The sequence below is a fragment of the Heloderma suspectum genome, chromosome 5 (genome assembly GCF_057233095.1).
Source record: "Heloderma suspectum isolate Gila_16-S chromosome 5, 16-S_ref, whole genome shotgun sequence".
NCBI classification, from domain to species: Eukaryota; Metazoa; Chordata; class Lepidosauria; order Squamata; family Helodermatidae; genus Heloderma; species Heloderma suspectum.
Window position 1 is genome coordinate 144,766,048 of NC_139462.1, and position 16,694 is coordinate 144,782,741.

At 44.5% G+C, this 16,694-nt stretch overlaps 1 protein-coding gene across 5 annotated transcripts in view; it reads right to left on the reverse strand.

The window, feature by feature from the left end:
- Positions 1 to 16,694, reverse strand: part of ADCY1 (adenylate cyclase 1) — a 221,259-nt gene that overhangs the window by 84,812 nt on the left and 119,753 nt on the right. For 4 of the 5 annotated variants that reach the window (XM_084857743.1, XM_084857742.1, XM_084857745.1 and 1 more), the window contains one exon: positions 16,463 to 16,574. The exons of the other annotated variant lie outside the window; for it this stretch is intronic. In XM_084857743.1, coding sequence (XP_084713869.1) covers positions 16,463 to 16,574 — 112 coding nt within the window. The remainder of the gene's footprint in view (positions 1 to 16,462; positions 16,575 to 16,694) is intronic. 5 annotated transcript variants of the gene reach the window in all.

A 16,694-nucleotide genomic window follows, 5' to 3' on the forward strand; every position in this document is an offset into this window, starting at 1 on the left:
CTTTGCAGATCTAGCCGTGATAGGCTACGTTAATCATCATGTAACCTATCACGGGGGCGTTTTTTGTTTCTGTTTTTTACTTTTATTGGAATGGCGGTGGCGGCAGCCGGTCGAAAGACCAGCTGCTGCCTCTGCCCCTGTCGAAGACCTGCTGAACCGCCGCCGGGACCCGCTGCCGGGAGGGACATTCAGGAAAGGTAAGTCCCATCCCGGGCAGGGGGCGGGGGGGCAGAGAATTTCTCCCCAAAACTACTTTGGGGGGCCGAATACGTTGGCACTTGGCCCCCCGAAGTTTCGGGGAAAAATTCTCCCCCATCCCTACTCAGTGGAGGCCAGAAGCCTCAGAATTAGCATGCTCCCAATCACCCAGGTGAGCGCGGCTGCAGGCTGTCACCCAGTCAACCTGCCTGCTGCTGGCTGAAGGGAGGCCACCCTCCCAAACCCAATGTGGCAAACAGCAAGCCGCCTACCACATGGCACTTATGATTTGATTTCTGCCATTTATTTTTATTTTTACTCTGCTGTAATTGTGGATTAACCACCCGCTGGCAATGTACCACCGGAGAGTGCTGGAACTGGGCTCTGGACATAGGCATTGCAAATATTTACACCAATATAGCCTTGTAGTGAGACATATATATTTACACCATTTTTGTTGGACTTTTGCTTCTCTACTTCATGTGTTTTTGCAGCTGAGCTCCTACCTGGGCCTATGTGTCCTAATATATATTGTAAATACTTTAGTTAATTTTGTTTATTTTTCACATTTTCTTGCACATATATACATACTGTTACTCATAAATGACAACAATGTATGTTATTATCTTAATCATATATTTTTAAGAATATAAATGAAAGGTTTTCATGAGATATGTTCTATCCCCATACATTTCGTTATTACAATTTATGTATGTGTCTGTATCTCTTATAATGGGTTAGTTTAACCTCCAGTTTGCTAGTACAACTGAATTACCGTGTCATGAAATGATGCATGTCTAAAAAGTGTGTCACCAACATGAAAAGTTTGGAAAGCTCTGCTTTATAGTGTTATAATTTAAGTGAGTTTAAATTGCAGAACTGCATACACTCAGAGTATTTTTTTTACATCAGGGTTGGTGTCAAATTTCCCCTTATGAAAAGGTAAGTGACCTTCGTCCACCCCTAGCCATAACACTGCCTCCACCATGTTTGCCAGATGATGTGATATGCTTTGGATCATGAGCTGTTCCTTTCCTTCTCCATACTTTTCTCTTCCCATCATTCTGGTGCAAGTTAATTAAGGTTGGCGGAGAATTTCTCCCTGAAACTTCAGGGGGCCGAGCGCCAACGTGTTCGGCCCCCGGAAAAAGTTTCGGGGAGAAATTCTCCGCCCCCCCGCCCCCCGCGGGACGGGACTTACCTTTCCCGAATGTCCCTCCTGGCAGCGGGTCCCGGCGGCGGTTCGTCGGGTCTTCGTCAGGGGCGGCAGCTGATCTTTTGACCGGCTGCCGCCGCCGCCATTCCAATAAAAGTAAACAAAAAAAAAAACGCCCCCGTGATAGGCTACGTGACAATTAACGTAGGCTATCACGGCTAGATTTGCAAAGGCAGCCGTGATAGGCTACGTAAATCGTCACGTAGCCTATCACGGGTGACTTAAAAAAAAAAGCGCGTACGGCTAATGGTGGCCCCCATAGGGAGCTGCCATTCGCGTTCCTTATTTACGTAGATTTACGTAGACTACAGCGACCAAATAAGGAACGCGAATGGCGGCTCCCTATGGGGGCCGCCATTTACGTACGCGTTTTTTTTTTTTTTAAGTCACCCATGATAGGCTACGTGACGATTTACGTAGCCTATCACGGCTGACTTTGCAGATCTAGCCGTGATAGGCTACGTTAATCGTCACGTAGCCTATCACGGGGGCGTTTGTTTTTTTTTTAACTTTTTATTTCACGGCCGGGCGAGGCGAGGCGCCTCCTCCCCGGCCTGAATTTCGGCCGGGCGAGGTGGGAAGCCTCCCCCCCCGGCCTGAACTTCGGGGGGAGAGCAGCGAAGTGCCTCCCCCCCACTGCGAAAAGCTGCGAGACCAGGTAAGTGGCTTTCGTGCACTCCTAAAGTTAATCTTGGTTTCATCAGTACAAAGAATCTTATTCCAGAACTGGGCAGGCTTTTTTAGGTGTTTGCTGGCAAAGGCTAATCTGGCCTTTCTGTTCTTGAGCGTTACCAGTGGTTTGCACCTTGTTGTGAAGCCTTTGTATTTACATTCATAAAGCTGTCTCTTTACTGTAGATGTTGACAATGACATGTAGGGATGTCCGAGAATTCCGCCATGGGCCTCGGTGAGGCCGAATGCCAGTGCATTCGGCCCCCTGAACTCCGTGGCGGAATGGCCTGCCCCCACGCCCCCACGCGGATCCCCCCCGGGACGAGACTTATCTGGGGCGGATCTCCCGGGTGGCGGCGGCTCCGGCGGCGGCTGGTCTTTTGACCGGCTGCCGCTGCTGCCATTTCCAGTCTTGTTAAACAAACAAACAAACAAAAACGACGTGATAGGCTACGTAAAGATTTACGTAGGCCATCATGGCTGGGTTTTTTTAAAAAAACAACGACGTGATAGGCTACGTAAATCTTTACGTAGGCTATCATGGCTGGGTGGGTTTAAAAAAAAAAATGCATACGCAAATGGCGGCGGCTATGGCCGCCGCCATTTGCGTTCCTTATTTTTGGCCGTCTGAATCTACGTAAATATTTACGTAGACTATGACGGCGAAAATAAAGGGGAACGCAAATAGCGTAGTGGGCGCTATTTGCGTCCCTTTTTGATTTGCCGTTTTAGCCTAAGTAAAGATTTACGTAGGCTAAAATGGTAAATCACAAAGGGACGCAAATAGCGCCCGCTACGCTATTTGTGTTCCCCTTTATTTTCACCGTCATAGTCTACGTAAATATTTACGTAGATTCAGAGGGCCAAAAATAAGGAACGCAAATGATGGCGGCTGTAGCCGCCGCCATTTGCGTACGCGGTTCCCCCCGCCCCAAGCCCTCCGCGGCCGGAAATCCGGAGCTGCCGCGGAGCACAGCCAGCCATTGAGGGTTCCAGGGGGGAGGAACGGATTGCCTCCCCCTGTCCAGGATTCTGGGAGGAGGGATGGAACGCCTCCCCCCCACCATCAACATAATCCGTGAAAGGTAAGTCACTTTCGTACATCCCTAAATTGACATGCCTACCTCTGCAAGAGTGTTCTTCACCTGGCTAGATGTTGTGGAAGGGTTCCTGTTCACCATGAGCAGAATTCTGTGGTCATCCACTTTAGTTGTCTTCCGTGGTCTTCCAGGCCTTTTGCTGTTGCTGAGCTTGCCAGTTAATTCCTTCTTTTTCAAGATGTTCCAGACTGTTGTGTTGGCCACCCCCACTGTTTTTGCTATCTCTCTGATGGGTTTATGTTGTTTCCTCAGCCTAACGATGGCCTCCTTCACTCACACGGACACCTCTGTGGACCTCATGTTGGGAGTTCCAGTGAACAGCTACCAAATGCATGTAACACTCAGAACCACCTCCAGGCATTTTATCTGCTGGATTGGTCATGAGGTACCTGGGAAACAGGCCACACTTGGCCATGCAGCTGCTTGTCAGCCATTTATTCCATTACTTATGAGCCACCAATGATGGGGGTGCATGTATGCCACTGGCTGTCCTTTCTGAATGATTAGTGCCCCACTTCTGTCAAACCCCTTGAATTACAGCTGGAAGTCCTGACTTCACTCCCATCTGGGTGTGTTTCCTTTCAACTTCAATGTGGTGGTGTACAGAGGCCAACTGCCAAAACAGTTATCCTTGTTCCAATATTTCTGGCCCTGACTGTAAATCCACCTTATAGACCAATTAATTCTCATATGTGAAATCATCCTTACCTCCCTGATCCTGCTAAGACCATTATCATCTTGGACAGCCCAATGACAAAAGTAGGGATAATATTGAGGGCATGTGACATTTTTTGCTATTGCTCCCAAACACAAGAGTGTCATGCAAAAGATCTCACAGTGGGTGTTCATCCTAAACTCACTAAGACAATACCCAATTAGCCTTTGATTTTGGTTGATTCCACCATAAATGACAAAATATGGAAATCTCCACTTTCCATAGTCAGCTATTTTCCTCCACCACATCTACTTATAGCAGCTAATCTCTTTAACAATTTATTTGATTGTGTTTTTGTTTCTCCTTCTCTGTGCAGCTGAATATCAGCTCTAACTAACAATAAAATCTCTTTGAGAAAAATTTCCTTATTTGTTATGCAAATTAACAATTTGTTTTCTGAATTGTTCTTACTTATAATTCTCAGAAAACAGATGAATAAACAAGATTCGACCAAACAATGGGAGTTGTAAATTCAAGGCAGACTTAGTAAGAGCAGCTCCTTTTGGGAAAAGAATTGCTGATTATCTCATCATTGTATTTCCACAGGTATAATAAAAGGAAACATTTCTAAGCTTTCTGCATGAACTCCCTAAGGAGCTACACCACCTGAGAAGTCTCGCAGTGTATTAAAAATCACTGCAGAGATTTCCGCTGTAAGAACATAAGACGAGCTATGCTGAACCAGACCAAAGGCCTATCTAGTTCAGCATTCTGTGCCCACAGTGGCTAAACAGATTTATTTATTTATTTACCACTTTTCCACAAATGTCACCAAGGTCATGTACAACAATTCAAATAAAAACAATAAAACCAAATTAAAACCACATCAAGGGGGCAATCCTATGGCCAGTAGACACTGTCTAGCAGGCCATAGGATATGCTCAATTCTGGGAACCGACCTTGGAGCCCACGCTCCGAGGTTGGTTCCTGGAAACCCGACCTCCCCCCTTGTCCGCGCTGCCTCAGAGGCAGCCTCGTCCTCCACACTTGGAAGAAGAGCGCGGCGTGACTGAAAAGGGGAGGGGCTGGGGGCGTTCTGGGGAGGGGAGAGCAGAGCTGCATGTACGACACATCCTATGTGTCATAAGGCAGCTTCCTCTCCCAGTTGGCCCCCTCACTGCTCAACAACTGGAAACGGCTGTCTAGTGAAAAACAGCAAGGCAGGAGAGGCGTGGCGGGAACGTTCCCCCCGTGCCTCTCCTGCCTTGCTTTGGATAGGTGGTCGCTTCCAAGGTCGGAGGCGGCTGCCTATCTACTTAGGATCGTGCCCTAAAACCACTGTTCATAATTTAAAAGACTAAATTAAAGAGTTGTGTCTTCTTTCTGAAAAGTCAAGAGAGTTCTTGACTTTTCAAAATTTTTATGTTCCCCAGCATACTGTCTCTGATACTGGAGATATTACATAACCATCATGACTAGCACTCATCTTTGTGAGGACAGCATTATCCAGCTACTTCATACCAAGTGGATGCAAGAATAAAAAAAGGGATATTTAAAGCTCCCCAGTAATCCACATAAATTTTAGGAGAAGTCACTTACAGTGCAATCCCACATGTGTCTACTCAGAAGTAAGTCCCTTTAAGTTCATTGGGACTTTCTGCCAAGTAAGTGTACATAGAGCTGCAGCATCAGTTGGTAATTTTCTATCCAATCCATTTCTGAAAGTTCAAAGAGGATTACAGTATCTCTAAGATAAAACTGTATCTAAAACAGTGTGAAATGTTTACTATAAAATCCTGCAATATTAGTGCCTGCTTGGCCTGCTTACATTACAGCTATCTTCAGCTATTAAAAACCATTCAAAACATTTGAAAGGTCTCAATTGTCCCTGTTTACCAGGGATAGATCCTATTTTCTGGTGCAGCCCTGGCAACTTACTGTTGGTATTATTTTTATTTATTATATTTATACACCACGGCTTACAAGTAAAATAATAAAATCACAACAAACAATATCAATATTTTTTTAAATGTCTTAAGAGATTTCAGGAATACCCTTCCCCAGCTTGGCATCAATGGCTGCCCTGAGTTTGTAGTCCAACACATCTGGAGAGTGCCAGGTTGGGAAAAGCTGATGCACATTTTTCTTACTGTGAGTTGCTAGAGTTGCTATTCTACTTTACAGATGTACTTGTAAGGTTTAGTGGTCAAACTTTCACTTTATAAGCCCCAGGCTGTTTTCTATAGGAATCCCCCTTCCTGGAATGTACTGACTGCAGAACTAATTTGAAAAATTTAGACTAGTTACCTTTCATGCCATTTCCTCTTGCATATAAAAAGCGTCAGGCTGAACTCCCTGCAAAACCCCACTGAGTTCAATTTAGCTGAGTAATGGAGGCATGATTGTTGCAATGATATTGAATGCAAGCTTCTAAAAAAGAAATACTTTTTACAAAAACGGGAAGAGTAACAGGAAAGCACAACAAATCTTATTCCAGTATAAAATGTTCCACCATAAATTACTAGGAGGATCTCTACACTGGCCTAAAATCCCGCATTTAAAACGGGGCTTTCTGCTTCCATTTTAAATGCAGGATCATGACAGACTCCCTTTACACATGCTTCCTTCCCCTCATTTCCCCCTTATCTGAGTCCTCCATATGTTTCATTGGTCTAGCTCCTCTTATTGTAGGCTTTTCTCTTTGCATGAGGGAATTCAAGCGGAACTCAAGCGCAGTAATTTGATAGCTCATTGGCTGGATCTACACTTACCACCTTTTTTTGCTTCCAATGAGGTTTCACAGCCCGCCTTTCACACTATGCAGTAGCCGCCTCAAACTGGAACTGGAATTTCCCACTTTTGTGCTCCCGCTTTCAATACCCTAATATCCCGGTATTTCCCCTTAATGTGCTCTGATTTTCCGCCTTCACTACCGTATCCAGTCATAGTCCCCTCCCCCACCTGTCCATATGCGGCAGTGTTTGTATTTCCTTCCTGTCCAATCACAGCTCTCGATGGTGTCAGGGTGGAAGCTGAGCCCATAGAGCCCCAGAACAGTTCTGATTCTGAGGAGGAACAGCAATCCGTGGGAGAGGAGCTCGCTCATATCTCACAGGCACAGCAGCTGGCAGAGATTCCTCCTGCCAGCATTCCTGGGATAGATAGTGACCCTGGCAGTGAGACAGCGCTGGAGGGGGGCTTGCTGGACGCTTGGCGCAGATGCAGGGAGTGATGACAGATGGAGGGCGCCGAAAGGAGGCGTACCGCTCGTTTGGCGCTCAAACAACGGTCGCGTCCCAAGGATCCAAGGGAAAGAGGGAGGATCTCTCCATAGCCCATAAGTTCAGAGTCTTCCTGTGGTTCCCCTTGTGTGAATTAGCATCCGAGATCAGACAAGCGCGCGCAGGAAAACAGCACAGCGCTTGAGTGTGAACCAAGCTTGCGCATTCGATGAAGCACTGCAATGGGGAAAATGGGTGAGTGTGAATAATAACGTTTTAAGAAGAGAGTGTTTAACCCGACGGGACACCCAATTCATTGCGATAGCGGGCGTAATGTAGATCGGCCCATTGTCTCTGATGTTTTAAAAAATTGAATGAAGATCATTTAGTGCAGAAGATGCCCTGGAGCTTGACAACGTCATCTAAAGGACTGGCAAACTTCCATGAGTAACCAATCTCAGTAGCAGGATAAACACTCCATGTGAATTTGGTGCCACAACTCTAATGTTGGATAGCTATCTATCTAGCCAAGCCGATGCAAGTATGTCTGAGTGGATGAGGACGCCAAATCCCTGATAAAAACTATAACATGGACAAGGCAGAATGTATTTGTGGTAAGAGAGAAATGAAAAATACTACCCACATCTTCCAGTACTTTGCCATGCATATGTAAAGGCCTGCCTGCAACCCAAAGTGTTTCAGAGTTCACAGAGAGAAGCATAATATGCAGAACTTTATAATAAAGTAATACAATGGAGCTGTTGAATCACAGTGGTATATATAGTTAGACTATAATCTGCATCTGCTAGAGCAAAAGATTATGCACACAAGCACATAAGATTATGCACATTGGTTTAGAGCGGGGATTCTCTGAACAAGAAGGCAGTCCTTTATGTCTCTATAGATGTAACTGAGACAAAAATAATAAAAGAGACGGCTTGTCTTGCAGGATATCCACATCTTTCTCCCCTCAACAAGAAAAGCTCCTTTGGATGGTGGTGGTAATTTTAAAGAGGGAAGCTGCCAGAGAAGGAAGGGCTAAGCAGCCCTTACCCTGCCATTCCTCCACTCACATGGGCAGCCTCCTGAGGCTGTTTTGCAGGAGAAGGGGTGGAATGTCAGGAGAAAGTTACAGCTGTGTATCCCATCTTCTTTGGACCCGAGTGGCTGGGGGAAAAGAGAATAGGTTCTGGACCAAACATAGAGAATAGTAGGTGGAAAAGGCATGAATTCTGAGAAAAAGGAATGTAAGAGAGACTAGAGGCTAATAAAAAAAGGGCTGAAGGAAAAATCTCATAGGACATAAGGCCAGGGAGAGTGTGATTGTTACAAGCTCCAGGTAGACCTCACTGCTCTACTCCCAGTGCTTACCCTGCCCTTGTATCCCCTTCCTTCTCCTACTCCCATGAGTGTTAGGGACTCTGCATTGCCTAATCCCCTCCTCCTTGTGCTATCATCTCAATGCACCCCTCCCCCTGCAGAATGAACTGTGTGTCTACACATGTCATTTTGGGGGCTCATTTTGGGCCTCAAGAACCAGCCTTGTGGAGAATGTAGCTAATTTCCCCATGCAGAATATAGTTCTCAAGGAAGTTCATAATTATTGTAATGTTTGCAAATATCTTGCAAATATCTGTGAAGAATTATTTGAATCCGTTGCTGTGAGAGGAGACATTTATTTTACCAAGTGCTATCCAAACGCTCCCATCATTTTCAGGTGACATTCCTTTCCGAGGACGACCTATGCAGAGCACACACAACCATTTTATATCATCATTTCCCCAGAACCTTCATCGGTCAACGCTGCATTAAAATATTATTATGTATATTATATAACTTTATGAAGAATTAATGTCTGAATGTACTTGTTTTCCTGTCTCCTCCTCATCCCATTTTCCTTTTGTATTGTGTATATTAGATTGTAGAACTGAGGGCAGGGACTATGTTTGCTTTTAATCTTTGTGCTGCACCTAGAAAACTTCAGGTATAATAATCATCACCACCACCACCACCTCCACAGATCACAGCCCCTAAATACTCCCTGCCAATTATTCTTTCCATGTTGTTCGCACTCATTCACATGCCTAATTTACCCAGCACAGCCTATGTTTTTGGACTAATAAAATATATCCAAGTAGCTGTTCTAATCAGCAAACTAGGCACCTTGTGAAGAAGCACTACATTTTTAAAAATCAAAGTATGAGATACATGATTACAGTACTGTCTTTGCTTCAGCAAGAGAGAAGGAGGGACAAAAAGTTTTTACCTGTCCTCATCTCTCTCTCTTTTTGCATTACAGAAGCAGCTAGCACTGAATGCTAAAAATTGGATCAGCATTCCACATTACGTTAAAAGGGGGAAAGTGATAAAGTTTTATATCCTGAAGGTGGTTCTATATAACCTTCATTTTAAAATCCCACAAAGAGATCAAATCATGACATTGTACACAAAGATGAGCCAATTAACACACATGCAGTGAAAAAGCAGACTGTCAAACCTAAAGGCTTCCAATGCGCACAGAGGCTCTCATATACATCTATGTAGACTCACACACTGGAATCAGTCTTGAGGGCAGTTCTGTTTACAAGCAGCGTTGCCCCTGAACTGAAACCAATCAGAAAGGGAGGTTCACAAAAGCAGAAGGAACTTTGGGCTGGAGCTAGAGAGAAGGGCATGCTAAACTGTATCTGTAACTTTGAACTTCTTTTTGCTCTCAGTGGAACTATTCATGTGGATCAATATATCCACGTGCCCTTCTGTTGTAGCTTTAAAGCCAAAATGCATATTCAGAAAAATCACATACAGTACAGACCTCTTAAAATAATTCCACTACAAAATGCAGGGGGGATCACATTGGAATGCCCCTCAGATAAAAAATATCCCCTTCTATACATTTGCAGTATTGCAGTGCAATCATGCCCAGCTAAAGACCTGGCTCAGCAATATCTGCCTCAAGGTCTTGGTTACCTAGGTGCCTTGTATGTAATGTTTAAATGGCATCTATGTGCTTCAACTATACTCAGTACAGTAGGAGAAATTCTAGGACATGCAGAGGCCTGCTATGACAAGTTTGCAAGACATTTTGAAGGCCAAATTGTCCTTATCCATACTGAACTTGACACCACCATTGCAGCAATCTCTAGGGCACTGACTGGTGCAGTTCTATGGGATCAGTTTCATTTCTTACAGATTGGAGAAGTGGACAAGGTGCTTGCAGAAGTTTGGCCTGTAAACTGTGTGCTCAACCCTTGCCCATCTTGGCATATTACAACTAGCCATAGGAATTCAGTGGGTGGATCCAAGAGGTCATTAATGCATTCTTGAAAGATGGGGTGGTCTCTCTTTAGTTTTGTGAACCTCTACCTGCTTGGATCACTGCCTTGTTGTGGCGAAGGGGCTTGCGTAACTCAGTGAAGCCATAAGCTATGCCGTGCAGGGCCACCCAAGACGGACAGGTCATGGCAGAGAGTTCTGACAAAATGTGGTCCACTGGAGAAGGAAATGGCAACCCACTCCAGTATTCTTGCCAAGAAAACCCCATGGAACGTATCACAAGGCTAAAAGAGATGACGCCGGAAGATGAGCCCCTCAGGTCGGAAGGTGTCCAATATGCTACTGGGGAAGAGCAGAGGGTATTTCCAAGTAGCGCCAGAAAGAGTGAAGCGGCTGGGCCAAAGCCGAAAGGACACTCAGCTGTGGATGTGTCTGGTGGTGAAAAGAAAATCCGATGCTGTAAAGAACAATATTGTTTAGGAACCTGGAATGTCAGATCAATGAATCAAGGTAAGCTGGAGGTGGTCAAACAGGAGATGGCAAGATTGAACATCGACATCTTGGGAATCAGCGAACTAAAATGGACAGGCATGGGCAAATTTAATTCAGGTGACCATCGTATCTACTATTGTGGGCAAGAATCCCTTAGAAGAAATGGAGTAGCGCTCATAGTCAACAAAAGGGTGGGAAAAGCAGTACTGGGGTACAATCTTAAAAATGATAGAATGATCTCAGTACAAATCCAAGGCAAACCATTCAACATCACAGTAATTCAAGTCTATGCCCCAACCACTGAGGCCGAAGAAGCTGAGGTTGATCGGTTCTATGAAGACCTACAACACCTTCTAGAACTAACACCAAAAAAAGATGTCCTCTTCATCATAGGGGATTGGAATGCTAAAGTAGGAAGTCAAGAAATCACCGGGATAACATGCAGGCATGGCCTTGGTGTACAAAATGAAGCAGGACAAAAGCTAATAGAGTTTTGCCAAGAGAACATGCTGATTATAGCAAACACTCTTTTCCAACAGCACAAGAGGCGACTCTACACATGGACGTCACCAGATGGTCAATATCGAAATCAGATTGATTATGTCCTTTGCAGCCAAAGATGGAGAAGCTCCATACAGTCAGTCAAAACAAGACCTGGAGCTGACTGTGGCTCAGATCATGAGCTGCTTCTTGCAAAATTTCGGCTTAAATTGAAGAACGTGGGGAAAACCACTAAACCATTCAGGTATGACCTAAATCATATCCCTGATGAATATACAGTGGAGGTGAGGAATAGATTTCAGGGATTAGACATGATAGACAGAGTGCCTGAGGAACTATGGACGGAGGTCCGTAACATTGTTCAGGAGGCAGCAACGAAATCCGTCCCAAAGAAAAAGAAATGCAAGAAAGCCAAGTGGCTGTCTGATGAGGCTTTACAAGTAGCTGAGGAAAGAAGGGAAGCGAAAAGCAAGGGAGAAAGGGGAAGATATACCCAACTGAATGCAGAGTTCCAGAGAATAGCAAGGAGAGACAAGAAGGCCTTCTTAAATGAACAATGCAAAGAAATCGAGGAAAACAACAGAATGGGAAAGACTAGAGATCTCTTCAAGAAAATTGGAGATCTCAAGGGAACGTTTTGTGCAAAGACGGGCATGATAAAGGACAAAGAAGGCAGGGACCTAACAGAAGCAGATGAGATTAAGAAGAGGTGGCAAGAATACACAGAAGAACTATACAGGAAAGATCTGAATGTCCCTGATAGCCATGATAGTGCGGTCACTGAACTTGAGCCGGACATCCTAGAGAGTGAAGTCAAGTGGGCCTTAGGAAGCATTAGTAACAACAAAGCTAGCGGAGATGACAGTATTCCAGCTGAGCTATTTAAAATCCTAAAAGATGATGCTGTTAAAGTGCTGCATTCAATATGCCAACAAATCTGGAACACTCAACAGTGGCCACAAGACTGGAAAAGGTCAGTTTACATTCCAATTCCAAAGAAGGACAACGCCAAAGAGTGTTCAAACTACCGCACAATTGCGCTCATTTCACATGCCAGCAAGGTGATGCTCAAAATCCTACAAGCTAGGCTTCAGCAGTATGCGAACCGAGAACTACCGGAAGTACAAGCTGGGTTTCGAAGAGGCAGAGGAACTAGAGATCAAATCGCCAACATTCGCTGCATCATGGAGAAAGCAAGAGAATTCCAGAAAAATGTCTATTTCTGCTTCATTGACTACGCTAAAGCCTTTGATTGTGTGGATCACAACAAACTCTGGCAAATTCTTAAAGTGATGGGAGTACCAGACCACCTTACCTGTCTCCTGAGAAACCTGTACGAGGGTCAAGAAGCAACAGTAAGAACCAGACATGGAACAACCGATTGGTTCAAAATTGGGAAAGGAGTACGACAAGGCTGCATATTGTCACCCTGCTTATTTAACTTATATGCAGAGTACATCATGAGAAATGCCGGGTTGGATGAATCAGAGGTCGGAATTAAGATTGCCGGGAGAATTATCAACAACCTCCGATATGCAGACGATACCACCCTAATGGCAGAAAGCGAAGAGGATCTCAAGAGCCTCTTGCTGAGGGTGAAAGAGGAGAGTGCAAAAGCTGGTTTGAAACTCAACATTAAAAAAACTAAGATCATGGCATCTGGCCCTATCACTTCCTGGCATATAGAAGGGGAAGAAATGGAAGCAGTGACAGATTTTACTTTCTTGGGCTCCAAGATCACCGCAGACGGTGACTGTAGCCATGAAATTCAAAGACGCTTGCTCCTTGGGAGGAAAGCTATGGCAAACCTAGACAGCATAGTAAGAAGCAGAGACATCACCTTGCCAACAAAGGTCCGTCTAATCAAAGCTATGGTTTTCCCAGTAGTAATGTATGGCTGTGAGAGCTGGACTATAAGGAAGGCTGAGCGCCGAAGAATTGATGCTTTCGAACTGTGGTGCTGGAGAAGACTCTTACGAGTCCCCTGGACTGCAAGGAGGTCAAATCAGTCCATCCTCAAGGAAATCAACCCTGAGTGCTCATTGGAAGGACAGATAATGAAGCTGAAGCTCCAATATTTTGGCCACCTAATGCGAAGAGAAAACTCCCTGGAAAAGACCCTGATGCTGGGAAAGACTGAAGGCAAAAGGAGAAGGGGACGGCAGAGGATGAGATGGCTAGATAGCATCACCGATGCAATGAATATGAACTTGAGCACGCTCCGGGAGAGAGCGCAGGACAGGAAGGCCTGGCGTGCTATGGTCCATGGGGTCACGAAGAGTCGGACACGACTGAACGACTGAACAACAACAACAACCTGCTTGTCCCATGGAACTCTAGCTTTTGTCATGCTTGCTCAGCCAGCCAAATTTAACCAAGCAGCCAGGAAGCTGTGGAAAGTTCCTATTCATTCTAGGAGACAAGCTAGTGAATCCTTTGTTTTATGCCATCCTGGGTATGCCCCAAGTCTAGGGATGTCAGAGAATTCCACCACGGACTAAAATGGGATTGAATTCCTTTCAGTCCGTGCCACAGAATCCTCTGCAGAACGGCACCACGAGGTCCTGCGGAGCCAGCAGTCATGCGGCTTTTTTTTTCATCATCCACAAAGAGTCGCGGAATTTTCGTAAATAGAAATGCAGTGCAGTATATTACGATAATAAATACATAAGTTTTTTTAAAAAAAATTAATTGTGCTCACGCCTTGTTTATGGGTGTTCTTTTTTAATTGAAATCCTCCATCTCCATTTACTTTCAGCCAAAACACTTCCTCTTCCTAGGGGCTTCCCAAAAGAAGCCTGTCTTAGGCGTACCTGAGCAATAAACTCTTTGTTTAAAGCAACGCTGTTTTAAAGAAATGAAAAACCTTTTAAAATGACCATGCCGCTCCAGGACCAGCATCGTCATTTTAAAACGTTTTTTCTTTCTTTAAAACGGCGTTGCTTTAAACAAAGAGTTTATCCCTCAGGCACACATCTTTTGGGAAGCCCCTAGGAAGAGGAAGTGTTTTAACTGAAAGTAAATGGAGATGGAGGATTTCAATTTTTTTTTAAAAATGTAAATATTTACGAAAAATAGCAATTCTTACGGATGTTGTGTGGACTCACGGAGATGGCTGGACAATGGAATTATGGTTTTTGGTACAGATTTATCATCATAATTTTTGGAGCGGAAAAAAAAGAGAATTCCAGGGGCTTGTGAACGGCAGAACAGAGCACTGGCCGCAAACTGCGGAAGTCAAGTGGCACTGAAGGTACACAATTCGTACATCCCTACCCAAGTAGTCATTGTATTTTTGGTGCTCCTAGCCTGAACTGTTGACCTGCCCTTGAGTCTGGTCCAACTCTAAAAGATTCCTTAGAGAAGATCTTCCACAGAGCTCAATACACTTGGAAGCTCTGCTATATTGACATTTCTATCCTGCCCATTAGCTGAAGCTCTCTGGGTGGTTTACAAGACAAAGCTTAAAACCATAAAATACAATAGCATAGTGAAACATAATATAAAAAAACATACATTTAAAACAGAATAAAACCAAAGTATTACCCAAGATAAAAGCTGGCAGCAATGCAATGATCTAAAAATGCACTAACACAATTTTTAAAATTCACAGGTCAGGAGTTCTCCATGTGAAGGGCTAAAAAGCCTGGGCATATAAAGAGATCTTTAAAGGTAAAGGTGTCCCCAACCAGTCGTGTCCGACTCTAGGGTGCGGTGCTCATCCCCGTTTCTAAGCCAAAGAGCCAGCGCTGTCCGAAGACGCTTCCGTGGTCATGTGGCTGGCATGACTGAACACCGAGGTGCACGGAACGCTGTTACCTTTCCCGCCGAGGCGGTACCTATTTATCTACTTGCAATTTCTTGCTTTCGAACTGCTAGGTTGGCAGAAGCTGGGACTGAAGACGGGAGCTCTCTCCGTCATGCAGCACTCGGGTCTTGAACTGCTGACCTGCCGACCTTCCAGTCTGCAGTTCAGCGTCTTAACCACTAAGCCACAGCCTTCCAAAAAAAAAATCTTCCAGGTAAAGAGATCTTTACCTGGAACCAAAAGGACCATAAAGAAGGCACGAGGCAAGCCTTTCTGGAGAGGCCATTCCACAAATGGGGTGACACCACTGAAAAGGCCCTCTCCTTAGTAGCCACCCACCCCACCTCATTAGCAGGGGCACCTGGAGGAGGATAATCTTAGGATCTGGGCAGGTATATATGAAAGGAGATGAGCATTCAGGTAATCTGGCCCCAAGCCATTTAGGGCTTTGCAGTTTGATACCAGTACTCTGAATTCAGCCTGAAAATGTACCGGCAGCCAGTGCAGATCATAAAGCATTGGCATAATATGATCACAATGACTGGTCCCTAATAACAATCTCACTGCCCTGTTTTGGACCAGTTGAAGTTTTTGGACTATTTTTAAAGGCTGCCCCACGTATAATGTATTGCAGTAATCCAAATGAGAGTTTATGCGAGTGTGGATAACTATAGCTAGGCCATCTCCGTCCAGGTAGGATCATAGGTGATATATCAGCCTAAGCTGATAAAAAGTGCTCCACGCCACCAAGGCCACCTGTGCCTCCAATGACAGTGCTGGATCTAAGAGCACCCCCAAACTGATCCTTTAAGGGGAGTGCAACCCCTTCCAGAACAGGCTGAACATCATTCATCCAGGCAAAATAGCTACCCACCAACAGTGACCCTGTCTATCTTGACTGAGTGCTCAATATCTGGCACATCTATGTTCTGCATAGTGCTTACACTATACGTACAATGTTCATACTTCTATGCATAATGTAAAACTAGTTTTTAATAGTTATTGCATTGTGTAAACATCTCCTTCTGAAACTAATGATGATGCGACAACTGGTGATGAATTATTCTTCAAATGCCAGCTCTGGTTTCTTTTTCTTATCACTTATATTTTACACTTCCAATGGACTGCTTAAACACAATATTATAAATCATTTAACAGAAGCTTTAGGAATGTGTGATGATTTATGGACCTTATAGTGGGAACAGGATTAGCAATCAGTCTATTTCATGTCTCAACTAAGTATAATTCCTCTCACCGACACACACCCTAGACATCATTCACAAATCAATTCAAATTAAATTTGAAAGGCAAAAAAGGCAGGCTTACTGTAGCTAATTCATCAAACTTCCCAAAGAGTTCATTCAGAAGCTTCACTAGTTCTTGAGCAGTACATTGCGATGCCAAGCTGGTGAATCCCACAATGTCTGCAAACAATATGCTGCAAAAACAAAGGAGGAGATAGACACTTTACCAGTGAGTAACAGCTCTTCTTATCCTAAGAGATTTCTGTACAGGATCATGGGTGAAATTTAAGGACGAGCACAAATGGAATCCTCTT